Source organism: Chlamydotis macqueenii, chromosome 4 (genome assembly GCF_036417535.1).
Source record: "Chlamydotis macqueenii isolate bChlMac1 chromosome 4, bChlMac1.mat, whole genome shotgun sequence".
Classification (NCBI taxonomy): domain Eukaryota; kingdom Metazoa; phylum Chordata; class Aves; order Otidiformes; family Otididae; genus Chlamydotis; species Chlamydotis macqueenii.
Window position 1 is genome coordinate 280,327 of NC_141559.1, and position 26,535 is coordinate 306,861.

At 41.3% G+C, this 26,535-nt stretch overlaps 1 protein-coding gene across 1 annotated transcript in view; it reads left to right on the top strand.

Annotated features, from left to right (window-relative positions):
- TNIP3 (TNFAIP3 interacting protein 3) overlaps nucleotides 1-14,835 on the top strand; it is a 66,868-nt gene extending 52,033 nt beyond the window's left edge. Inside the window, exons 10-13 of the mRNA XM_086747150.1 lie at nucleotides 2,395-2,520; nucleotides 4,502-4,660; nucleotides 8,064-8,124; nucleotides 14,010-14,835. Coding sequence (XP_086603276.1) covers nucleotides 2,395-2,520; nucleotides 4,502-4,660; nucleotides 8,064-8,124; nucleotides 14,010-14,041 — 378 coding nt within the window. The 3' untranslated portion in view covers nucleotides 14,042-14,835. The remainder of the gene's footprint in view (nucleotides 1-2,394; nucleotides 2,521-4,501; nucleotides 4,661-8,063; nucleotides 8,125-14,009) is intronic.
- The last annotated feature ends 11,700 nt before the right edge of the window (nucleotides 14,836-26,535 follow it).

Genomic DNA, 26,535 nt, shown 5'->3' on the forward strand with positions numbered 1-26,535 from the left:
AAAAACCGGTTTAGCCATAGCCCATTCGAATGGTGTTTCTGAAGATGCTGTCATCACAGCAGTGTCTGTGAAGTGAAACTGAGTCCTTGCAAAGGACTGGATCAAGGACAAGTGTAGGACTCGAGGCAGCGGAATGGCTCTCCTGACTCTTGGAGACGTCCTGCGAGTTCTCTGCTATGGGCTGAACTTCATCCAGAGGGAATGCTAAACTTCATGAGTTACTGATTGTTTAGTGAATTATCTAAGAATCCTAGTCTTGGAAAACTAGAGTGTTGGCATTGCAATTTTTTGAAGTGTGAAGCAAAACATTTGCATCCATAACCTGCATACCAGTCACTATAAAGAAGTGTACTTATTTTTTTGTTTATCTTTGTTCTTAGCAATTGAAGTGCTTTGCATCCTCTTCTTTTTCCATATGAAAGAATCTATTTAAAAACATGATACTTCTCAGATAATTTTATGTTTTAGGTCTGTCATCCTGGACAGTGTTAGGGTTAACACTATTGACACACAAATGGATGTGATCAGAATGGGAATTTTATTCAATGGGAATAAAATACTTGTTTCTGTCACGTTTGACAGCAGAGCCAGATTTTGCTCTCTAATGTAATGCTTGCCACATGCTGGAGGATAAAATCCTGCATTTGATTGTACAGTAATGAGTTATTTCATTCTACACAATAAAATAGAGTAAACCAATTTTTTTTTTCAGAATTCTCATGGGGTATCCATTTTATGAATGTCTTTTTCTAGTTGTATAAATCAGTACAGTGAGTTTAGACTTCCTTCTGCATGAAATGGAGCAGAAGGCTCTAACTATACAGAGGAGGGACTCTTGGGACAAACAGCGATGTGACAGAGTCTCACCAGAGCTTGGCTGTCATCAGCCCCATCCCTGGCCGCGACAGAAGAGATGAAGGCGTTCATTCCTTGGGAGGTGTCCCCCTCTTTCTCAGGGTGACAGAATATATGGCAAAACTATGACAAAGTGGTTCCTCTGCAGCTTCAGCAGATTGTACAGCTGGGGAGCAGGAGGGAGGTGGGACCAGCAGAGTGGGAATCGAGAGAGAAGAAATAAGGAAATATGGAGGAGAGAAGCATGTGGATGGACAGGGATACAAGAGACCTAGATTTCTGCAAGGGACAGCTTTACTTCTGCTTCGGAGGGTCAGGGGCACGCATGCCTCCTCCAGGCACAGGCTGTGGAGCTGAGTCCCCAACGCGGCCACACAGAAAGCTTTTGTTCCTTTCACACAGTGTTATTCAGGAAGGGGGTTATATCTAGTGAGGGACCATCGGGTCCGAAAAAAGCCTTGCAAAATTAGCTGTAACAAGCAAGGCATGAAAATAATTTATAGAGCCCTGTGTTGATGTTTTTTGTCCCCTGAGGTATTAACCTTTCTTTAGTCCTCCTGTGAAGTCATAGTGCTGCTGCCAGCAAAATGAAAACTAGATCTGTGCGACGGGCAGGGCATAAGCCACAGCAAGCAGATTCTTTGGAAACAGTCTGACAGCAGGCTTTAGTGACCAACCAAGAGGACATGAAAGGACTTCTGAAAGTTCTGGTGGTGGTTCCCATCCCAACGTGCTTTTGCTGTTGTTGGTCAGTAGAAGTGCCACCAACCTTCAGCTTCTTACCAGGTGGTTGTTTGCCTGTTAGCTGACAAATTAAGCCAGTCAGCTTAACACCAATTAATTTATGGATTTGTGTTTTGCTTCTGAATCCTTGCGCTCACTGCCTGTGCCTGGGGTGGCCAGATATTTTTTCATGGGATTAAGTGCTACAATTACTGGCAACATAAAAAGAGCTAAGCCATTGCATCCTTCAGTAGTTGAAAGGCAGTTTATCTTCTAGGAACAGGATCAAACCTCTGCATTTCCATTTTGAATTGTGTACGTAGCATTCCCCTCTGCTTCTGCAGTGGGACACGTAGGTTCTTCGGGCTGCAGTTTGAGAATTTGCTAACTGCTTGCATCTGAGATACAGGAGGGATTTAAAAGTGCTCATAATGGAAGAGACAACTGGAAAACAGTAGGTAAAATATTTGTCCTGCTACTGTTTATCTCTTAGAAAGATCAATATCTTTAGTATTTACTATCTTATTTGTAGTATTTAAAACTCATATCTGCCTGTCAGCCTTTTAAATTACAAAGATCTACAAATACTGAAGCTGTGAACTGTTTTGATTAGCAGGTGCCATTGGAGAATAGCCATTTCTTTGGCCAGAAAAAAGATGACAGAAACTTTTTGTTTCAGGGCTGTAAAGAGGAAGGATCCTTTTGGAAGCACCCCGCTGCTTGGCCAGTGTTTAAAAAGCAACCAAACAACAAAGTTGTTGAAAATTTCCATTGTAGCTCTGCTGAGATTCACTTACTTTGTCATAATGGTTGCAGGTACAAATATATGAAGAAGACTTCAGAAAGGAGAGATCTGACAGAGAAAGACTTAATGAGGAGAAAGAAGCATTGCAGAAAATTAACGAGAGATTACAGTCTCAACTGAAAAAAGTAAACTCTCAGGTATGAGTCGAAAGAAAGTTACCATTGCCAGCACATGTGTATTTTATTTTTATTCTCTCACTTTTCACACAACCCAAGCCTTTCTGCCTTCCATTAATTGACACTGGATTTTATATGAGGTCACCACCTGGGATGAAATCATTGTGAAGTAATGCAGTAAGAAGATGAGAAATGATTAGAGATGACTCCCAAATTAAGTACATGAAGGGAGTATTTATTGCAAAAACTTTTCAAACATATCTTAAAATGGAGGGGGGGGCACAAAAAACAAATCCAGAGGACTGTTGATTGTTTCACTGGCACTTGATGTAAGAGTTAGAACATCAAACCAACTTTTGAAATAAAAGCTTCTGTAATGAATCCTGACCTCTGCAGTGGGATTACAGAGTAATGTTAATATCATTGAGGAAAAAAAAACTGTCTCCATCTGAATTAGCTGAGCAGCCGCTGCAATAATTCTTTGTTGCAACATCCTTTTTATCTTTTCACAGTAGTGTCAGTATTCTGTTCACAGACATTCAGGAAGCTATAATAAAATCATGGCATGCAAAACTCTGAGCTTTCCCAACCTCCTTTAAAAATGATGAAATTTCGAGGTTTCCTGTCTTGACAGAATTGTGCAAAGTTTTAAAATTATGGCCGATTACCAAAATGTTCTGTGATGATTTATTGTCCTCTCCAACATTGCTATGAAACAGAAACTTCAGTATTGGCTTACTCTCAACCAAATCATGCATCGATACTAGTATGGTCTTGAAATAATATCTGAGGCAAGGTGCTGTCAGGTGTCCCTCGCTCCCATCACTTCAGTGGGAGTGGAGAGCAGGCTGGGCATCCTGGCTGACACTGGGTGCTGCTGCAGTGGAGCTCCAGACTTGTCAGTGCTTTTACAGGTACTTGGAAGCATTTCATGAAAGGGTAAAAATAGCAACGGTGGAGGGAATGCCATGATTTGCCACTCAGGACATCCCAGGCTTATAGAAATGCCTTGGACAAATCTGTTAGCATAGTTGTATTTCCTCCACGCACAAGCCCGCTCCTGGGTAATTCAGTAAGGTAAAGAAATTTTTTTGTAGGAGACAGACTACTCAGAGGCACCTTCTTCCTATATATTTTTGCATTGTCTAGAGACTGTAAAAGACTAAATCTCTTGCACGACCCCAACTGGTCAATGAACGCTGCGAGACCCTCTCGCAGCAGTGACAGTGAGGAGGGTGACCAAAAATAGGGCTAAAAGGCCTTTCCCACTGCTCCCCGGCCACTCTGGACCAGGAGAAATGCCAACAGCACTGCACATGTCCAACACACCCGAGGGGGTGTACAAGTGCTGTGTAACGTGTGTCTACAACTTGCACTAGAGATCTTCTTGTCTCTTCCTGCCTTGGCATTTGATTAAACAGAGCTTGTGAAGGATTTTAAACATGAGAGGAACCATATAGAATATTTGTTGCTTTGTTTTCTTAAGTCAAATTATTTTGTTGTGACTCATCTTGTTACCCCTCCTTCCTCTGGCCTTAAGCAAATTCCTGTTGACTCTGCTGGGACACAGAGGGCCTAAGAAAAGAAAGACCGAAATCTCGAGGCCATCAACTTTGATCCTTTACCAAAATGTTTTATTTTTCTTGTTATGCAAGTGCCTGTCCATGTAGTTCTGCTTCAAACTATTGAAAGCTACTGTGTGTAATGAAAATGTATCTTGAATATAGAGAACACCCAGACATGTGCTTGCCGTATCTTGAAACCAATATTTTCTCACATAAAAAGCATCAAGACTCTCGTGTGGCATGAGTAAACTTTCTTAAATAACTTTTAAGATCATGAACAATCTGAATGGACTAAACGAGCAGTATTGCGACCTGTGCTGAGAGAGGAGGGTTTCTTCCCTGTTGCTTTTAACTGATTAATTTGAACGTGAATATTCCGTTGGCCGTTGTATCCTGCTGCTAGTGCATTTCTTCTTCCTTTTCTTATTTTTTGACAGAAAAAAGACCTCCCAGTACAGTCTGAGGGGCCCAGCTACCCACCTCCCGTCTTCCTCTCGCCAGGTGTTAATTGTAGGAGTTGTGGGTTGCTTCTTCACTGTCAACATCCTCGAGTACATCCAGCGTCGCACAGGGCGTGCGAGCAGCAACAGTACCCAGTAAGGTTCCCACCATCTCCCATTTCACAAGGGCACTGATTTTCTCACAGCATGGTGACCACAGGAAAATAACATGGTGCTATCCCAGTAACTAAATCTCTTGTTTCCCAGTTTGTTTTTGGTTCCAGATCAAGATTTTGTACTGGTTTTAGAATTAGCCCAAGGTCTGGAACAGCCTTCCTGATGTCTCTGCAGTCTCTCTTCCCTTACTGTCAGCCTCAAAATGCTGATTTTTCTCTTGATAGTCGTGGTTTTTTCTTCCTTGCTGTTCCAGTGTCTTTGGTACTGAATTGCATAGAGTGCTGTCCTGTGCAAATCAAAGCATAACCAATAGAAATCTATGCACAAGGAGGCAAAATTGCAGTAATTTAAGTATATGGTTGATGAGTTATACTTTAAGTGTATATTCTTATATATTTTAAATGTACTTTGGCAAATACTATTTATCTACAATACCACTAGGAAGAAAAAGGAGATTATTATACATTTGTTTTCAATGTTACCGAAGGTCATTCCTTAATTTAAAAAATAAGGTTGTTTGATTAAACTCTTGCTGATTTCATAGATTAATTTACTTCCATGCCACACATTCAGAGCCCTTTCTAGTTACATAGTTACCCAAATTCATAAATATGGATCTGCTTTCTGGAGCCCGGTTCTGGGCATTCAACATAGATGATAGTAACAGAAATGGGAATGCAGTTGGGATCAGCATTACTCTGATCTCTTCCTCTATTTGGTCTAAGAAAACTTATTGACTACTAGGTCTTTATTTCCGTGTTTTACATTAGGTATGTCTTTCTCTGGCCCTGTCTCTGCCTTCTTCTTCACTTATGGCTTCTGTATGCATACGTAATAAAACTGTCCTGCCATCAGGCAACACCACTGTAGCCAGACTGGACAATCCCAGGTTCCCTGTACATGTTCTGGGGCAGACAGAGAAGCTATCTGCAGGGTTCACGACACTGCTATTAAACTGTAAGGGCAAAATCCCAGGTGCTGTTGCTTGTACCCGGTAGTATTTTCCCTCTGGTACGCTGCAGTGAAACGGGATTACGTGAGGAGTAAGTTTCTACTGAGGGCGAGACACTCTGGCTGTGAATGCTTTAGGAATGCAATTTTCCCAAGCTAGCCTGTGTATTGCAAAAAAATAAAATAAAAAAAAAACCCAACCCAACGAAAGTGGAAGTTATGTCTGAGTGTGGCTAACACAATGGGAATTTTTTTTTTTTTTTCCTGGCACACAGCAGGTCCCTGTCTTCCTCAGTGTGAAGAATAGCTTTGTGCCAGGGCAGGTTATGTGAGGAGGAGTTACCTATTTCAAGGAAAATACTCCTTCAAAGAATTATATTTTTGAAGTGCTTTGGGTTATTTAAGTGGGCTGTGCTTGTTCCAATCTAGTGAGAATGCATTTAAACATGGTGAAGGTCATTTTAAATACACAGTATCTGTTTCTGGCTATAAAGCCAGAGGAAAGATGCGCATTATTGGAGAAATTATAGCCAAATTTTTACGAAACACATATAAGGCTTTCAGACTGTAGAAATCCAGCGGAAAAGCTGTGGTCATACAAGTCATTCCTGTGCTTCAGGAGTGTGCTTATCTGCCTATTTATCAGAGTTAGATGTATTGCAGAATGTTTTTCACTGCAATTTGGATGCTGTCCCAGATTATTTTGGCTCTTCTCCCTGAATTTTCATCATCTGGGTTTCTAATTCTGCGAGGGATCACTAGGTTTACAGCTTTGCCATTCCTGCCGGAGCGCCGGGGTCAGTTTGACTGGTTGCTTTGTAACTCCCAGTTTCATTCTGAGTTTTCTTTGAAATTCTTTCTCTGTGTGAGTGCCATAGTGCAGTGTTGCTGCTCTGAGCTTTTGATACCTCCCTGAGCAATTTGTTTAGCAATGAGGAAAGGTGTTAGAATTTAATGGGTGTCCTGAGTTAACGTACGTAATCCTGCGTGTTTAGCCTGGGCTTTTGCTTTTTCATTCTTTTTATATCTTGCACCTTTTCATTCCTTTTTACACTTTTAGGAACATTTTGTTTAGTCTGACATGAAATACACCTCTTGTTTCTGAAATTCATTTAAGTTTGCATTGTGTAAGTATGTATAAAAGAGAAGAGTAGATCAGAGAACAGAAAATTCAATAGAAACTCAACAAAGCAATGCCAGTAAGTGCACTTTGAGCCATTGGTGGAAAAAAACCTACCTGTGCTTAAAGCAAAGCAGGGTCTTGCTTTGTATCAAAGCCTGTTTTGTTTGCCCACAAGCGCTGAATTAGTTAATAATTCCAGTGGATGGTGTAATTTAAGTGAAAATAGGACAGTTCCTTTTTTCTTGACAGTGTGTGAGAGTGATTACTGTTGTGTAACTACGAATGACAGCATACATGAAAGTTGAACCTGTTTTCTGTATCTACAGCTTCATCCTGCCATCCTAATTTAGGCAAAACTTCTTTAGAACTCTATGGAATTTCTTTCCTGCAAGTTGAAATCTAGGAGAGTCTCCTTGGGACTACTCAGGATTTTGTCAGAGTAATTTCTGCAAAACATGAATTATTTTCCCAGTTTAACTAATTTTGTAGCAGTAATTACTTGGAATTTGACAAGCTTGCATTTACTACTTAAACCAGGTAGACAGCTTAATACAGCTTCAACTGAAATGTCTGGTCCCAAAATTGTTTTCTCTAGTGGTAATTTGCTACTCATTTACCACGGTGTGTGGTATAAACAATAATGCAGTATTTCTGTCTGCCACGATTCCCCTGGACAAAACTATGTTTGCATGGACATAACCTTCCCAAGATTTCCTTTTACGAGAAAGATGGGAATTTTTCCCATCCCAGAATATTTTCAATAAGTTATCTGATAACAGCTTGTGTTATAGTAACACTAATGCTAACCTATGGGGAAAGGAGGAGGGGACAGAACTTTATTAAAGGGGTTATTTCTGTCACACCGAGACATGTTACGGATGTTACGTGTATTAAGACTGGAACAGCTTCACCTGTCAGGTCGGAGTGTACAAGGTTTCTCTGGGCTTCTTTAGTGCAGAGCATGTGATGCCTGCTGGTATCTTCTGGTGTGCTTTATTCCTTAGCCCTTTAAAAATCTGATTTGTTTCTGATAATGTTGCTTTTGATTTATGGGATCTAGAAAGGTTTACACCAATATTTCTAATGTGTACAGCATCTAAACCACATGTCATAAAAAAGGAAGCAAGATGAAAGATTAAATCAGTAGAATATAAAGCTAAATATAAGATTTTTTTTTTTGTAAACTACTTTTGTATGACTAATAAAAAACTTCGCAGCACAATTACATTTTTATCATGTCGCTATTCTTTTGTTTGAAGTGTCTATGGAGTCCATATTGCTGTAATAACGTTTTATTGTTCTGTGCAGCCAGACTATCAGTGGTATGTTCCTGACCAGTTTCCGCCAGATGTGCAGCACAAGGCAAATGGTAAGACAACAGCTGTACAGAGCATATTTTAAATGTACTTTTTTTTTTTTAATGGAGGCCTTTGAGGGATGTAGAGTAAACTTTCCTGTTTATCTGTTGAGTGCTTATGTGACAGCTTTGCCTCAGAGAGCAGAGGTTGGTGTGTGTGCAACACAGGTGAGGTTTCTAATGTACATCTACATAACAGCTTTCAGCTTTGTAGCGATTTGTAAAATGTCTTTATTACAGATTATAAGATCACACATTCGCCTCATTAAAAACCTGTAATAGTCCTAAAGAAAAGATATCCTCAGACTTGTCCTTAGAGCTTCTGTTGCTCCAGCTAAGACTAAATTTAATGATGTGCTGAACCTGGGGCATATCATTAAGATCGGAGCGCTTGGTAACAAAGTGCAGGCTTTAGGATGTTGTTTCACCCTAAAGGCAAAAAGCTCATTGCTATTCTTGATCTGCTTGATCTGTTCAAGGTGCCAGGTCTGAAAATAAAACCGTGTAAATGGGCAAAGTTAATTAGTTGACAAAATGTCGGTGCAAGCTATCTTTTGGAAACCAGGAGGAGTATTTAGTGTTTGTACCTGGATTTGAAATCATGCCAGGTTCCTGGCTGTTTTGAAGTACTTGTTTCAGACCACTCAAAAGATGGATGCCAGAGAGCACAAGGAAGGCGGAAAGAAGGGACGTTGTTCTGTGTGGGAATCTGCCCCTCCAGATCATCTCCTTCAGAAACTCCGCTAAACCACCCTTTTTCTCTCAAAAGTGGTTGAGAACTGTGGCACCTAGTTTAGTGTTTTGCTCTGTTCTCATGTCTCGTGGCCCTTTTGTAGAGATTCCATCTCGGATGAACGATCCAGTCCTTTGCTGCAGGAGGACCAGCAGAGTTTGCTGGTGTGCGCTGCAGGAATGTGTGTTCTTCACATGTCTGGCATTTCATGGTGCAAGTGGGTACCACCTGGGGTTGCAGGGACTCATCACCAAAAGCTGTTTTGTAACATCTAGAAGATGATGATGATGGCTACAGAGGAACTATTCTGTTATTTATTGTCGTCCACATTCGCACAGAAGAGAGGGTAGGGTGGGAACATAGCTCGCCGAAATGGAGGATGAGCTTCCGATAATTACATGGCAACTGTTTGGAGGTTTCTGATGTGGTTGTAGGGAAAGTAGTGCTGAGACTGCAAGAGGGGAGAGGAGATTAATTTTGTAGTTCCTCCCACTTAGACTCAAAGTGATTTACTGCACCAGACAATACAGGGAGGATGTTTATAACAGGGAATGAAACAAGTCCGACCACCAACTGCAGCTGTGGTCCAGGGCAGTACACTTAGGGGATCAGAAAAAAGAGAGTTCTTCTTTTACTCTGCTTGATTATATGACTTGACTTCTGGCTCCCTGAAAAAAAAAAACAACTTTTTTTTTAAATCCATGCTCAGTCTTTCTATTACCATTCCTTGTCCAGAACATCCCAATACCTCCTTCTCAATGGGAAAGTGAGTAGGACACTTGGAGACTTTTCCCTTCCTTTTTTTCTCAGTCCCCATAAAGAGGAATTCTCAACATGTCCCATCATAGTGCTGTGTAGGACGTCTGCTTTAAAATCTTTGGGGCTCTTATTCTTTTTGTCTTTGCTGATAAACCAAAGGTTATTTTATTAGCCATTGGTCACAGAGAAGTCCAACTTCTACTATAGATTAAAAGGCACTAGCATTAGTCAACTATATTAAATCTGCATTCATTTGTTTTGAGAAAGATTTCAAATGTAGAAATTCCAATAATATGTGATAAAAGTATTCTTGATGTTCCAATTTCTTAGTTCTCTTTTGTACGAGTGCTAATTACAGTGGTGGGTTTAAATGAGCTAGTATGTGTAGAAGCATTACTGAGTCTAATTTCTCATCTTTATTTCCTCTTTATGTGATAAACTGACCAATAAATCTTATCTGTTCTGAGATAAGGCTTCATTAGAGAAAAACAAAAAACAATGCAGCAACTTTTAGGCATGAGGCAGTTTGCTTTAGGAATGCTACTTCAGTAAATTGATGTTTCTAGGGAAAACACTTTGGTTTTCCTTAACTGAACAAATTTTCCTTTGACACCGGGTATTTTTTCTTAAGGAATAATTACAAAATAAAGGTCACAGTTTGTAACTTTAGAGTTAAGTAAAATAAATTGGGAGATTGATATTTTTTATGATATAATTTTAAAAAGCCTGTTTTCTTAGTTGCTCCCATGTTCAGAGAAGGCTATCTTAAAGGACTGCTGCCTCTGTGAAGCCTAGTTTGTCTCTATTTTCTGTAAGAAACACCTCTTTGTCTGTATCTACAGAAATAGAATCATCACTGAAATATTTTTAAGGCTTAAAAAAAAATCTGCTGCAGAGATTTGATCAATCCTATTTGATCCTCTTTTCCAAAGTTTCTGCACCTCTTGTTAAACTGCTTAAAAACTCGGGTAACTCATACTCAGCTTGTCTGTGAACACAAGTATTTCTTCTCCATATCTTCCCAAACATGAACTTCTCCAGCTGAAAGCAGGCACATCGAAGAGATGGATAAGAACATTTTGTGTCCAGCCATGCTCCATAAGTGGGCTGCATTGGAGATCAGGCTGCCAGGGAAAGGCCACTCAGGTAGTTGTCACAGGGCAAGTGCCTGTCTGCATAGCAGGGTTAGGGGAAATCATCAGGCTTCCAAAAAAAGCAGAGGTATTTCCTTGAAAGTCACAATAAAGAGGGAAGAGCTGTGTGGAAAGGTAAGCAATGGGAGGCAAGTAGAGATTAAGGAAGATGATGAGATGAGATGTTGTTTCACTGCACTGGCGATATATTTCTAAGATAATAACTTGTCCTGCCTGCCTCTGGGCTAGTCCTTCCCCAGGTGTGTTGCTGTGCAGAAAGCCTGGTCCTAAACCGTGCTTAAATTCTTCCAGCTTAGACTTGTTTGACCAGCAATACTGCCTTTGGAGGGTCATCAGCTCCTAAGTCTCTCTGTGCTCTGTCACTCAGTGTTCCTGGAACTGGTTTCCAATCTTTTCGTTCTTGGTTGTGGAGTTTTTTTTGGTTTTGTTGGGCTGTTTGGTTTTTTTCCTTTTCAAGGAGCAAGGCAGAAAGATTTCCAGCAAGTGTACTTGATGTCACTTTATTTGGCAAGCAGTGTTGACTTCCTTCCTTATCCAACTGTGCAAAATTGAAAAGACAGTTGAAAAAAAAGAATGATTTTGGAGATTTTCCCTAAACCCAGTTTTTTAATGAAAAATTCTCTGGAAATGAGGTTTATTGCTCAAAGCCTGCTCAGAGCAAGAACCCTTTTGCATGCCACAACTGGTGGTGTGTATTCTGTTCCAAAATGAATCTTACTGTATTTATTTTCTTGACAGAAAGATTCTCGATACAAGTATTTAAGAACCCCAGTTACCCCTTCAGAACGTCAAACATAACTACTGGATTTCTTTGTTATAAACTGTACCTTTTTAGTTTTGATCCAGTTATGCCAGGCACAGGGAGAAGCCAAAACGTAGCCCTTTGCCTACCTCTCCATCCAAGACGTAGCTCTGGAGGTTTGTGGGAGAGGGGAGAGCAGCTGGGCACCTGGTCTTGGCACGCCTAGGGAAAGCAGAAACCAACCTGCAAAGCCCTAAGGATGCCCAGATGGCACATGAAGAAGCTTGATGTGTCCACTTGCTTTCGTTATGATATCTCGTTCCCTTCCACACTACTGCTTTCCAGATTTTTCCCCTCAAGGTACCTAGTTTGCTGCTAATGTTGTTATAATTACAGCTAATTGGAAGAAGAGGAGGGAGAAGTGTGGGGTTTTCCATGGAAAATAATGACATCTGTAGGGGGGGGGAATGAAAAACTGAAAAATGGATTTGTGGAGGTTTTCAATGAAAAACAGACAGAAAAAAAAAGAAGTCAATTAACTAACATCTTAATTTTCCTGGAAAAAATCCCAGACCCTAAACATTTTTGGTATTAGCCTGTCCTCAGTGCATACATTACATTAGAAATTATAGTGCTCCCAACTAGTCAAGACAGATTTAATTAGCAGCTTGCCATCCCCACTTGGAATGAAAATATGATTGTTTTCAGGATTTTTACTGATACAGCTTGATTTCTGCTACTGCAATGTAACAAAATGGCCATTAGCACACCTTTAATTTCTAACTCCAGAACATAAGGAGTTGCCTTTTTTAGAAATTTATTGTTTTTAAAAGTCAACTTGAGCTCAAGATCACAGAATGTGTTGTCGTTTTTCAGAGTACCAGGCAGAAAAGTCTCATGTGAAGAGGAACAGGGTTTGTAGTTTAAACAGCTTCATGATTGGATAATTTCATTTCGATGAAACAACATATCAGGATTTATCATTTGGTATCCGTTACATTTCAAATGGCTTCACGCAGTGGATTTTTTTTCTTTTCATTTGAGAATGAAACATAGGGAAGAATGAGGGCATTTAAGGGAACTTGTCTGGAAGGGGACATCGATGGTGGTGGTCTGGTGCTAGGTGACGTGGTGACTGTTTTCATTAAATCATTCTCTTACCTGGTGACTTGTTGAAGCATCCATCTGCTATCTGGAAATATCCTTAGTTCCTCATTGATCATCAAAGGAAATTATGTAAAAATTCATTCTATGCCATTTTCTTGTTGAAGTAGCAGCCGAGTGCTACCTACTCTCATTATATGAGTCCACCTTCCTTTGCCTAGATGAGAGACACTTTTTGTTTTTGGAACTACATGTTCTATCATGTTCGCCTTTCTTCTCTGGCAGATCATGCCTGCAATGCTGTGGTATCTGTGGGTTTGCACCAGCTAGGCAAGACATTCAGGGTCCAAAAGCATCTTGACATAAGCTTGGTGACCTCAGTGTGTCCCAGTGGGACTCAGGACTGGGAAGGAACAAAAATAATTGAAGGACATCCCCCACTGTACAGCTGCCAAACGTGTTTGAATGAAATGAAATGAACACACAAGTACCAATTTTCTTTCTTTTACAAAAAAAACCCAAAACCAGTCTGCTAATTGTTGCTCTTCCTGGCTTTTGAGAACAAATAACATGAATTTTAGCTTTGTTACTACCTGCAAGGAAAAGGTGTCACCAAAACTGCCACTTGCTATAAATGTGGACCTTTTGGATCGAGCTTTCTTTCATATATATTTGGATATCATCAGCACTGTGGGTTTGGAAGTGAGTGATGGAGTTACTGCATAGCAGCTGCAGAGCAATTCTCGTAGGCAAATTCAAAACCCTGCTGGAGATATTTCACTCTTAATGTTTCTATTGTAAGTGAAATACTATGTGCGCTTGTGTGTGTGCTACTAGTGACATGTTACAGCATTTCCAGAATCTTTTGAAACTTTAGGAAGGAAGTATGTGTTACACTGGCAACAGTATATTTCCTTTCTTCCATTTTATTTTGCTTTCCTAGCTTGAGTGAGTTGCTATCAAACACGTCTTTGAACCACAGACACCTACTTAGCTGTAGGTACTGCTGCCTAATTCTTCCCTCTGTTATATTTATCCGCTCTCTTGGGTGCACCTAATGCAAATGTATGCTATGAGCACTGGTCAGTGTCAGCTGTTCTTTTGAGAGGTCCAGAAAGATTTTACATGGGGACTTTAGCTTAGTACACTCTGCTGCTTGCTCTGTAGGAACGATCAGGACTAAATGAAAGTTGAGAGAGCCTGTAGTGCACTGTGTGATATCCCTACCCTCTTCTGTACCTTGACACTTACTGCCATTTGTGTTGGGTTGATTACAGGCTTCTAACAATGTACAGTATTTGCTCTGAGGGTGTGTGTGTACGTGTTACAAAATAAAGGGAAATTAATCAGAAACAAGTTGTATTTCTCAATGTCAAAACTGATTTGTATTAATTTACTTTTGCAGATCCATCCTCGGAGAAGAGAGCCCATCGCTGACATTCTGTCACCTGGAGAAGTGTAGACCAAAGGCTGCAAGCTCATCTTGCAGCTTCATCGTTCTCTTTTGTTCTATTTTTTTTTTTTTTTGCCCCCAACTCCTTATCTCTTCAGTGCATGTTATTCATCCCTGGTGAAATCCCTGCGAGGACAGTAGAGAAGCAGATCATACAGGCTAGTGATCCTCACGATCCAGTTAAACTCTGCTGGGAAGCGTTATTGCCCTTTGTTCTGAAGATGCTGTTTGTGCTGCCTATGAGGATCTCTTTAAAAAGCTTACGAGAAAAGACGCAGCTATTGCTGAGGATTCAGAGGCAGTCACATCTGGTTTGAATTCAAGAGCTTATAAGCCCAATAGTGGAGTGATTTTTTTTGTTGTTTGAGAATTATAGTCTTTTTTATTTGATTCCAGGGAATGATTTGTTGATACACCATCTTGGATTCCGTACTCTTTTTCTTAGTTGTTTGGTAAAAAGGAAATCAACTTCACTGTTTTAACACATTTGTGTACTTGTAAGCAGGGTACCACCAATGCCAGGTCAGGTAGAAGGTGCCTGCTCCCCTTTTTGAGTCAAAGCCAGCTTTCCTTTTGTTTTGGCTCCAGAATTATATGAAAAATATAATCACAATTTTGTCTGTGTGTGCTTATTTGTATCAGAAGAATTTTAGAAATATTTAATAGATTTAACTTGTCAGTGAAAAGGGCAGTATATTTCCTGATGATTCTTGTAATGAATCTGAACGTCATCGTGTAACCTCTAACCTGAGAATAAAACCTGGCTTTTTAAATGAAATTGTATTTAGACCATGATTTTTTTTTTCAGAAAATTGTGGTGAATGGGTGTTCAGCAAACTTTACTTGGTAATCTACTTGGAAAATTGTCTCTTCTCTTCAGGCTTTTGAGAGGGCAGTTGTTGGGAGACCAGTACCCGAACCTACTGGGATCCCACCTGACAGAAGGAACTGAGATTTTTGCGCTTCTAGGCTGTATGAGATGACCTGTGTGCTTTCCTTACAGCTCAGAAGTAGTTAATACGCGTTCAAGTTCCCTCGCAAATAGCATTTTGAGCTGTGCAAAGACAGAGTCATCACTTACGAGATCTGCATGTGTCACTTCTGCTTTTAGAACAGGTATTTCCATTCCCATCAATATACAAAGGCTTGTGCGTTAAAATAACAACCTTACAGGATTAAAACATCTCCAGCATTTGATTGTGGACACAATGGGGAACAGGTCATGGGAAAGGATTTTTGTGCTGTTACATTTTACAGCGATGCTGCTTTTGCCTGCGCTGATCAAAGAAATGACTCTCCTAACTTATAATGTGGTCTCAGGAAGAACACGAGCAAAGCGCCGAGTGAACCGGCCTCTGAAGAGAAATTGCTATTGAAAATTAGAGTTGGAGTGCGACATTAGCTACAGAATAAGCTCCCGAGCCCCTGTTAGAGAGAGAGGAGTTTTTATCTCTGCATGCATTTGGAGCTGGCTTACAGACGCTGTAGCAGCAGATAGTTTAACCAGCAAACACTATAACTGCACAACTCCTGATTAGTGATTTGGCTAATAAGGGTGAGATCATGGAAAATGCTAATGCGGTGCCTTCGGAAAATCCAATTATAATGTAACCTAATTCAATGCGAGCTCTCAGCAGGTGACCAGCGGTGCGGGCAGAGCACCCCGCGCTCAAAGATGTGAATCCTCAAAACAGACGAGCTTCTGTGCGGTTGGTGTGGGAGGCAACAACTCCTCATTTCATTCATTTCCACTGTTTTCCCTAACGAACCGCGAAGGTTTGTGCCTTCCATTTGTGGTGCTTAACTAATTATCTGACGGCTTGTGCAAGCATTATCTGGCCCAAGCAGATGATTCAATGCGAGCCATTCACAGTAAGAAAATAGAGTTTGCAGGACTATTTTTTTTTTCTCCCCTCTGTTTAGTCACAGGATTTTAATGTTTGGCTGGCTTGGGCACAAGACTGTAAACTTTGACTCACACAGGTCCCAGTCACGCTAAGTGTGGGGTATTCCTTGTATTATATGATAGAGAATCTGTGTCTTTTAAAATGCATATAAAATGCTTCCACAGTTGATTTTCCTCTTGATTTTCTTGTAATGCTGTATGTTTCCCAAACGCAGGTGCTGTCATCTCTTTGAATCAGTATTGTCAGGCTCAACCACCCCCAAACGATATGCTTTCTGCAGTGACACAGGCAAGCTGGAGGGGGGGGAGTTATTTTAGTTAAAGTCAAACATGGTACCTATAACTGGCATTTTTCCGTCCTCAAACTTTGATGAAACTGGGTATCAGCACTCGCAGTTCTTCCTTTGGCCTTTTAAAAAACCTCCTGGCACTTCCCAGTCTTTGTTACGTATTTTATTTTCCAAACACCTGCCAAATTTTCCATCTGATTCTTTCTACTTAGTGTCCTCCAATATTTTTGTCTGTCAGTGGCGAGTGAACCAATTTCACAGTAAGTGCTAATGTATTTGTGAAAAGCCTTTTATGTTTTCCTTCCTTTTCTTGTAGGACCTGCTCAGGGTGTGGGAATATTGGAATTACTATGCACGTTGCAAGAGGAGCAATTCATACACAGAGAGTGAGTTCCTTTTCGTACCAGACCGGCACTTATTTGAATATGTGAGCCCCTAACAGCAGTCATGAGCTACACCCACAGTTTGTGCCCCCTGATTTCCGCTCTTAAGGTAGCTTGGGGAAACAGACAAGCATAAAGTGATTTTCTGTAAAAAAATTTCAGCGGTTTAAGGGAATATTCTCATTTATCTAGCAGAAAAACCAGTGTGTCCTGCAGTGATGCTGGCCGGTCTGCCCACCAGGCGAGATGTATCAGGAGCACTTGGCTCGTATCCCTGTGCGACCACGTTACAAGGACTCAACTACCATTCTAAAAATGCTTACAAGGTGATGAACTTTTATATGTACGATAAGAAACTGACCTAGAATGAAGCTAATTACTCAGCATGTTAAAATGATGGGGAGGGTCCAGGTATGGGTTGCGATTAGCCCTTGGAAAGCCTTGTGACTTCTGATGGGAGCACGTGTGTTGACAGATGTTGTACAGATTCTGAATGGCAAGTTATGATATCTACTAGACACACCAATTTTAATTTAATAACAGATTGTAGAGAACATTTATATCTGTTTTGGCATGGGTCTCTGAAGACTTTTTCTAAACTGAACTTTTTCCATTTGGTTCCAGTGTTACATACTAAACATGCTGTGGAGAAATTTTCATTTCCGTGAAAGAGAGCAAGTCTTCATAGGTCAAGTTAAATTATCTGCTTACATTATTATTTTACATTATTTTCAACATCATGTGCTGGATTCACTAAATGATGTTTTAATTACCACAACAGTAATTATCCAACATTAAAATAGAAGCGTGTTTGAACTCATGGAGTCATTAACACAAATGAGGTATTTAAAAGCTTGGGGTCTTTGGGGAGCTTTTGTCCCATCCTTTTTTTTTTTTTTTTTTGTGGAGCTAGCAGATGTGACACCAGCACTTTGCTTACTTGAAGTTTTTTGTTTTAGTTCACCACTATTTTGTTTCCCAGGTATTTTAAGCATGTATTGTCAAAAATACATGCTGTTTTAAAATTGTCTTTTTCTTCTGAAGGCCTGAAGTGCTTTTGGTGACAGTCATTCCAATGCTTATTCTGTTGTATTTCTATAGATATTTCTTCTTATACATAGATATGGGTGACATGATATGAATATTTAATTGGTGATAAGTTTTCTGTCCGTATAAATTACTAAATAGCATCCCTCCTTAGTCTCTGGCTGTCAGTTTGTTTCAGGAAGGAAAAATTGTTACTTTGAAATTGCTGGTAAAAGCTGGGAGCTGTTTTAATTGTCTCAAACTCTGGATAGAAGAGAAAGTGGATTCATGATAATGCTGTAGGCAAAGCACATGGGTGCCCCAAATACACACCTATGCTATCCCATAATAGGAATGCTAGATATTACAGCTGGGGATGATTTGGTAGATTATAAGCAAAATCCTGGGTCACATTTCTTTTCCTCCTTGAATCCATTCACTATTTTTTTATCTTTTACAGCATCAACATTAGATTTCTTGTCCAAATAACAAACTTTCCTCTCTCATTCATCTCTCACCTAACATTTCACTCTCTCAGGCTCTCCCAGTTTCGTATCTTCCCTCTGGCCTTCCAGAGGACAGCTTTTGCATCCTACGTAAGATGATGCTGCTATTGCAGAGTCTTCAGCTTCTGCCTGTCAGAAACACTTCTGTCTTCATAGAATCATAGAATCATAGAATGGTTAGGGTTGGAAGGGACCTTTAAAGGTCATCTAGTCCAACCCCCCTGCAAGGAGCAGGGACATCCCTGACTAGATCAGGTTGCTCAGAGCCTCATCCAGCCTGGCCTTGAACATTTCCAGGGATGGGGCCTCCACCACCTTTCTGGGCAACCTGTTCCAGTGTTCTATAACTCGCATCGTAAAAAATTTTTTCCTAATTTCTAATCTAAATCTACCCCCCTCTATTTTAAAACCATTACCTCTCGTCCTATTGCAACAGGCCCTACTAAACAGCCTTTCCCCATCTTCCTTCAGATCTCTCCTGCAACCCCACTTCCCAACTTCTCCTCTGCATACTTAATTTCTAAACCTTTTTTACTTGCAATAGCCTTTCAAGTTCTGGCATACCATTCTCATTTGCCCTTTAGTAATATTTAGGAGAAGGTCAGGACTTTGTTTTCTAGCTCCACTGGCAAACAATGCCTTTGTACAGTGTTCTAAGAGGGATTAATGTCTTATCCACTGGAATGCAAAGTGCTATGTTGTAATATAAAAATCTCATGAATTATAATAAGAACACATCCATAAACAAAAATATTTTCTTCTGAGATTAAATGAATTCTATAAATAGTAGAAGTAGAAATGCATGGTGAATGCTGTGGATGAAAGAACGCACGATACCCCTTGGCTCTGGTTTCTCACAACCAAGGACTTGCATTTTGTTAGCTCCACATCACACTCCCAGCCTCCTACCTGTCATTGCTCTGTCAGCATTTCACTTTGTTACAGCATGTTTTGGGGGAATCAGGATTATGAGATGCCCCAAATTTCTGATCTTCATCCCCCTCTCCCTTTCTGTCATCTAGAACAGAACTAGAAAAAGCTGGTGTTGTATAACGATGCCTTTTGGTCAAGCAAAGCTCAGCTGCTCCAGCTGCCCCTGTAATAGACTGGGAATGCAACCTTACCCTAATGAGCTGGAAATTCTGCCTTGCCCGTGCCACCCTGTGCTGAGCTCAGAGACTATTTCTAGTCAGGGTGAAGTTCTCTCTCTTGTTTAAAAAAAAAAAATCCTCAAGTTTTAAAAATGGTTTCTGTATTTTAACTTTGTTGTGAGAATGACAGAAGAATTTCTCTGATTTTTGCAGATGCAAGTTTAAAGGTCTGCAAGACACCACAGGGTAGAAAGCGTTTTTTTGATTAATAAAACACTTTCCCGCCAGGATGCTGGCTAACGCTGTGTTTTCACTGATGGCAGCAACAGCCTCGCTCCCACCTGCCCTGTAAATGGGGAGCACCCAGGTGTTTCCTGTTGGAGGGCTGCTTATGTGAGAGCAAAGGGTCCGTGCTGGCCACTGAGCGTGTGATGGGCTGGCGGTGGTGAGAGCAGGGCTGAGGACAGTGAGGGCAGGTAGGTAGGGTACGTGATGGGGCACGGTTCCTGGTACAACTTAGTGATTGCTGTAGGAGTTAAGATCTTGCAAGACTGAGACTGTAGGTTGCGACTTTGTTGGTCTAATGGGAGGCATCAGACCAAGGTGGGTCTAGGTCTCTGCCCATGGCCAAGGGAAAGGATTTGGAGAAGGGAAGTCCTGTGGAGCAAAAGCAGCATCTGTGTTGCTAATGTCTTACATCACATGACCTGATTAAGAGAGAAGTTACAGCTTTGACGAAGGGTAAAGCTCCTTTGCTGGCATTTTCATCATCAGGTTTGTTTCTTTCATTTAATCATTTGGTTTGGTTGAGAAGAGAAAGGAAGATGTTTTCGTTTTCTTGGAGGACGTTTTCATTTTGAACCTTCCTCTGTTCAGGCATCCTGTATCTCAGCTCTTAGTTGTGTAAATCCCAGTTTAATCCATTTAAGGCAATGCCATTACCCTGATTACTTTATTCCCTGTTATAATTCCCCTGCGGTCAAGAGTTGGTGAGAGTGGGGATACCAAACAGGAAACTTGGAGCCTCCAGCGATGTACTTGCTGTAGAAGGGAAGGGGGCTCACTAAAACCAGGTTTGAGGCATGAATACTGCATCACAGTTAGCTGAAAGTAGGCTTGAGTCTGGCCCAGTAATGCCAGCAGAATCGGTTGCTCACAGGGGTTGTTCCTAGTCCTCAATAATGACAATTAAAATTCAAAGGGTGGATGTGATGTTGTTATCTCACCGTTCCTGACTTCTGAAGAGACATCTGACTTCCCTGGGGATTTGGGTGTGGTTGGGTCCGGGTGCTGTAGCTGCTTTTCTTTTTCTGTCTGATAAATGGACAACTCATGACTTTGAAACGCGGTGAAGAAAAAAAAAACAGAAAACCACAGCCCCAAAATCAAACCCACTGTTGTGTGACAGGGTGACCTCTGTGAACCACAATTCTGCATTACAAGATACCTGTTGGGCAACAGGAAAAAAAAAAAATCCCCAGGAAAAAAAAAAAAAAGGCAATTAATCTGAATGTGCTGTTAATTTAATAGTATTCCCGTGGGGAGCCTTAGACAGTGCTACTATTCACAAGCTTACCACAACTTCCTACTGCTCCACAGACGCCTGCGACAGGCTCTACTTTTCATGCTCCTTCCTCTGGAGTCGTTTACTTTGGAGTCGCAGCAAACCATCTATTTGTATTTTACGAGTTGAACAAGGTTTGTGGCAAGTAAAATTCCCGTTGGAAGCGAACTTAGAAAGGTGGTGCTGTGCTGCCAGGAAACTTTTCCAGATAATTGAATTCTTATTAATAGAAGTTTTCGATTTGATGAATACAAACATTCAAGCTATAGTGTATTGTGAGGCATTCTGTGTCTGAAAGCGCAGATCAGAGACATGGGAACGGCAAACAAAAAAAATCTCTGAGCAGTACCAGGGAAGAGGAGGATATTAATAAGGAAGGAACGTCCCTTACAAGTTTCTTGTTTGTTCTGATTCAGTCAGCCTAGCCACCCAATTTTGTTTAGTTTCTGCGTGTGAACATCACTCTGTTTTTTACAAGCAGCATTTAATTTTGTTTTAGAACAGCTTAAGCTTATGAAGGCTGTAAGCCTTTCTTCATCTGAGAAGAAAATGATACAGATACGGCACCTTGATTGATGTATGCTAGTAGGGCGTAACACAGACGCGATGTTTCATGACTACTGAGTGGATGTCATTCATCTTGGACAATTGTTCTCAAAAATCCTTCATTTCAGTTGCAGGCATCTAAATCTTCAGCCTACTTTAAACATCTACAGATTATTCCCTGAAATTCTGCAGATTTTTTGCCTCTCAAGTCCCTGGAAAGTTGGTGGGGTTCTGCAGAGCCAGGCTGACTCTGGCTTTGCTAAACTAAACGGGTTTTCCTCACTCCATAGGACAAATGTGCGTAGATAACTCAGGTTCTTCCAGATGGTCTAAGGGCTGTACATGCAGGTGGTGACGTTCAAGCGCACATGAACACATCCCAGCTTGTGCTTGTACTTGCATATTTATGTTATTTATGTGATGCACATAAAAAATCAGTGTTCAGTTATGAAGACTTGAGTGTAAGAACTAAGTATTTAAATATACGTGCTCTTCCCTCTAGGGAAGAAATCTAGCAGGACTGCTAAAACTTTTACCCTGGCCACATCACAAGAGTCAGTACGTCATGTTCCCAGGGGAGAGGATTGTAGTAAGAGAAAATGAAAATTTATTTTTAACCTGGAGTTCAGGCTTCATCAGGCTCTAATTTTTTAAGTCTTCCCAGGTTGAAAAGCTCTGCCTGTGTTAATGACGTGTTGTATTCATGGCTGGCAGAGCCCACTCCCTGCCACCACGCTTGCTTTCGCTGCGCCAGCCTTCTGTTTATGCACTGGTGAGGGAAAAGTGCATTTCCATTGCTTTTTATTTACTCTTTTATAAGAGTACTTTGAGTTTACTAGAGCAGTTTAATTGGGCTCCAAAGCAGTCTGTTCCATTTCTGGTTTTTGTTTCAGGGTGAGGGGCCTCCAGAGCTAAACCACCGTCTTGTCTCTGCCTGCAGGGTCATGGTGCACCTCTGGGAGCTTTGCTGGAGTGGTGAGGAGCAGCAGACACCTTTCCTCTCCTCGGCCTCCAGCGACATGTGGTATTTCAGTAGGAGGGAGAAGGTCACCTCTGTGCAAGTGTAAGGCAGAACAGCTCCATGCTCTTTGCCTGGTTTCCTACGGAGCAGTGTTTATGAAGCTATGCTGGCCTTCCCAGTGACTAGCATCCATGCAATGTCATATTTGCCAACCTGAGTCAAATTTGATAGAAATCCAGCAGGTCTCAAGGGTATTAGCTTCCTAGAGGTGGGCAGGTAGAAGGTAGGGGAACCTCAGTTCAAGGAAATCTCAGTGTTAACTCTGGGCTTATTAAACATCAGAGGATCCACACAGGACCTCCAGGTGAGACCTGTCCCTAGGAGGTCCAGCTTCAGCGACCCAGGGACACGCTGCTTGTTTGATCTCCATCCCTGGTCCTGCAGGTTGCAGAGCTGGTGAGATTTTTCTGAGGGAGAGAGACAGACCATAAAGAATAAATGTGGGAAGTGTGCATTACATGCTGTGGACACTCAGAAAGTTACGGCATTAGTGTGATGTATTTCTTGATATTACAGTGTGCATGATCTGATTCTGGCAGAGTTAGGCACGCAATCAACTTCTGCCTGAGTGGTTATACTACAGACAATACACATATTTTTCTGATATATGTATGAATTCCATAAGAGTATTTTGTTTCATACTCTTCATTTTGTATAGGAACAGTTGGCTGCCTGATAAAGCCGTAAAAGGCAGACCGCTGGGGAAGAGTGATCAATCTTTATTTCCATTATGGCCATATAACACAGGGCAGGGTTACAGAAGGTTACACTCAAGTAACATTACAAGTTGGTTTTCCAGTGTTTCCAGTTGACTGGAGTTTCCGTGGAAGAAAGCTCCATCTTTATTCAGCGCTCTGAAGATGTGTCACAGGGGGAGTGCGTACCAAAATAGTGCAACCTCCTGTATAAAATTAAGCCTGGTGCATTCCCCTATTTAGTGAACTGAGGCTTTTATATTTTATATTTTTAATGTTCATTCATTGGTGAATTTTTATGTCAGTAGAACAGTAAAATAAGAACATAAAATGACAGTAATAGATGCGCACATTCATGTATGTACACGTAAAAATCAGGACAGGAAATACAATTCCATATGCATTGTGGGTTCAGAGGATGGAGTTTAACCTGTCCATTTCCACCAGTGGGAACTTTGTCTGAATAAGGGTATCAAAATATAGTCACTGCTGTACAGACTCATCTCTGCTTTGGAGATCATAAAGTTCTTCAAACAACTTCAGATGTGACATTGCACTGGTAAGGAGCTCTATTGACTCTTGAGGGAACGAGCATGTAAAATGTAGAACATTTGTAATCCAGATCCAGGCCAATTCAGAGGAAATCTGTAATGTTATCAATAAAGCAGAACATTATAAGTCAGTGCATGATAAATAAGTTGATGGGCTGGCAGCTAATCTAGACAATAAATTGAAATGTCATTATTGGTGCCAGGCTGAAATTGGTGCAGCTGAAGAGCTTTGATGCTGGTCTTCCCTTGGTTTGGCAAGGGGATTTTTGTGGAGTTACTTCCATGACATGGTCATCATCATCTTGATCATTTCACAGAGAAAGCACACAGTTTTCTCTGGAAAAGTGGGACATAAGAAGCAGCACCTGAGGATGCTGCCTTTGTTTGCATCGTGTCCGAAGGGGCATCGCGTTGCTGTGGCCAAGCTGTAGCTGGTGCTAATGCTATCTCCCTCTTTAGTTCTCCATCATCCCATTTCTTTTCTGACAGGAGTAAAATATCATTTGAAAACAAATGTACTGCATCTTATCCCACTTTCAAAGATTATAATTGGTGATGGGGAAAATCAGGGGCTTCTAAGCTGTACGCTTCCTATTTGGCTTTTGCTTGATTTTAAAATCCTCTTTCTTTTCCCTTTCTCCTTGATGAGCCAATGCTCACAAATCTTAGAAAACAACCCTGCACCCATGAAAGACCTCAGGAATGCCGGGGATATTGCCAGGTAGGGGATGTCCTCATTTTCTGGGACTTGTCCTTGGGACTACTGGTATCCACAACCGTTGGTTGTATGTGAAAGCGTTGCATGACTTTGCCCTCTCTGCCTGTGTTAGCTGGTTAGCACTGTGCAAATACTCTGTATACAGTGTGATGGAGTGGTTCCCTCTCCTGGAGGTACATGTTTGCCACCTGGACCTCCTTTTGCAAGTTTGGATTCTCATTATCCTCAGAAACCTTAGAGAAAGAGGAAGAAAAAAAAGAAGAGCTACCTGTGGACCCTAGGAGAAAGTAGATTCCAGTAAGAAACTTAGTGCTTGTGAAATTTTTGCCTGCATGTTTCTTTATTTAGTGTAAGAGATTCTTAAGAAGTGATCTTAGTAACATTCCTCAGAGCCTTCTGGCACAGCAGGTCACAGTGTTTACAGGCAATAAATGCTGGGTCTGTGTGGAGGGGTGGGAGAAGAAACTGGAGCTGGAAAATACTTCATTGGCATGTGCAAAAACCTTAATGCTAGTGCTGAGAAAAATAATTATCTTTACGCAAACAATTCCGTTTGGAATAGTAATACCCCGAAAGTATTTCCAGCTATGGAGTTCAGGGGTGCTCTTTCCCCTCTAACTCCCTGGTTTCGTTGACTCCCTGTGTTCCTCCAGCTGGTGTTGTAAAAATTAGTGGAAAGATTAAATAAATGCATCCTGTCAATTCCTCCTTGGCCCTTATGGCTTTGGTAGCAGGCTCATCTGCACAGATTTCTTAATGTCTTGAGGCAAGCTCTCCCATGGGCTTTCCTGAGGACCACACACAGACATTCAGTTCTCTTCTTGCATTTTCCTGTTAATTGCCCATCTTCTAACAAGCAGTCCTTGCGCTTATCAAGGGCTGCAGGCAACTTCTTTTGAGTAGCTCTGATGTGCTTAGCTACAAGGAAACTGTAAATAGAAAGCATCTCTGTTGTGCCTTTTGCTCCTCACGAGATGTGAACGCTATGAAAAAACAGACAAACTGATCAGAATTGTTGACTACACACGCACATCTGAGGCTATGTAATCTGTGGAATCCTGCTACCCTGCCCAATTTGCGGAGGCTTCTACGAGAGACAACACAGCGAGTGCTTCTGAAGGCAAACCAGTTACGTGCGTTCCCACACGCTGTATTCTTTAGGCAGAGACAAATTTATTCTGTTATAGATGATGTTGGTTTTTAAGCTCTGCATAATTGTGTTCTATATAATTTCAATCTTGTGTGTTTTTAAATTTTGCTTTCCTGGCCAATGCAATTTATTAGAATTAAATTTTAATCTTCTTCATTGGTGTTTATCAACTGTTCACTTGAGATAGGAAGCAACTATGGATCTTTGAAACAGATGTCCTACTTAGACTCAGCAAAATATCGGTAACAGAATCTGCTGTTTAGTAAGAGAGGATTAAAAACTATGGTAACATTCTAAAGTGCAAACTGGGGAACTTCATAGCTCCTGAACTGTTGCTGTCTCCCATCGATGCAGTTGCTGGAGGTGTTGAGGGTTCAGGGCTCGTGTCACTGGTTTGCTGTGCTACCACAACTGGCTCAGCTTGCTGGCGAAAAACAGTCACCCAGTTCCATCTGAGATGCCCCTGGGTGTCCAAAACATCTGCAGATATGGTACTGGGCAATGGGAGGTTTATACCCTTCATGTGGGCAGCTATGGCCCAATAGGACCCCCAGAGATGTCTCAGAGGGTGTCAGATGTCTCTGTTCAGGAAACCGAAGTAGCCTTCAGCATCCCTGTATCTTGTTTTCTTCATCAGTAAAAACCGTGATCGTGGTTGCACAGGGATGTTGTAAGGCTTGACATTGGAAACTGCATTTAAGACAACTCCATAGGTTATTTTCAGAGCGCAGAGAGTCAGAGACTCTCTCTGACACAAATCTGCTCACGTCTTTCCTCTGTGGGAGCTGATCGGCCAGGCAGGGTGAGCTTTCGGTTAGTTGCCCTTTGAAAGCACAGTCAGGGTGAAGCAAAGCAAGACCAACTCTGAAAGCACTGACGCTGACCGGCCGGTCCTGTTAGTTCTCATGGGACAGGTTTGTAATGCTGGGTTTGACCCTGAGAGCCAAAATCAATCCCCTGAAGTAAGCTACGGCTGAAACTATGCTACGGTGTCGTTGGGGGCGCCGGAATTTGGGCCCGGTTTGGCTGGA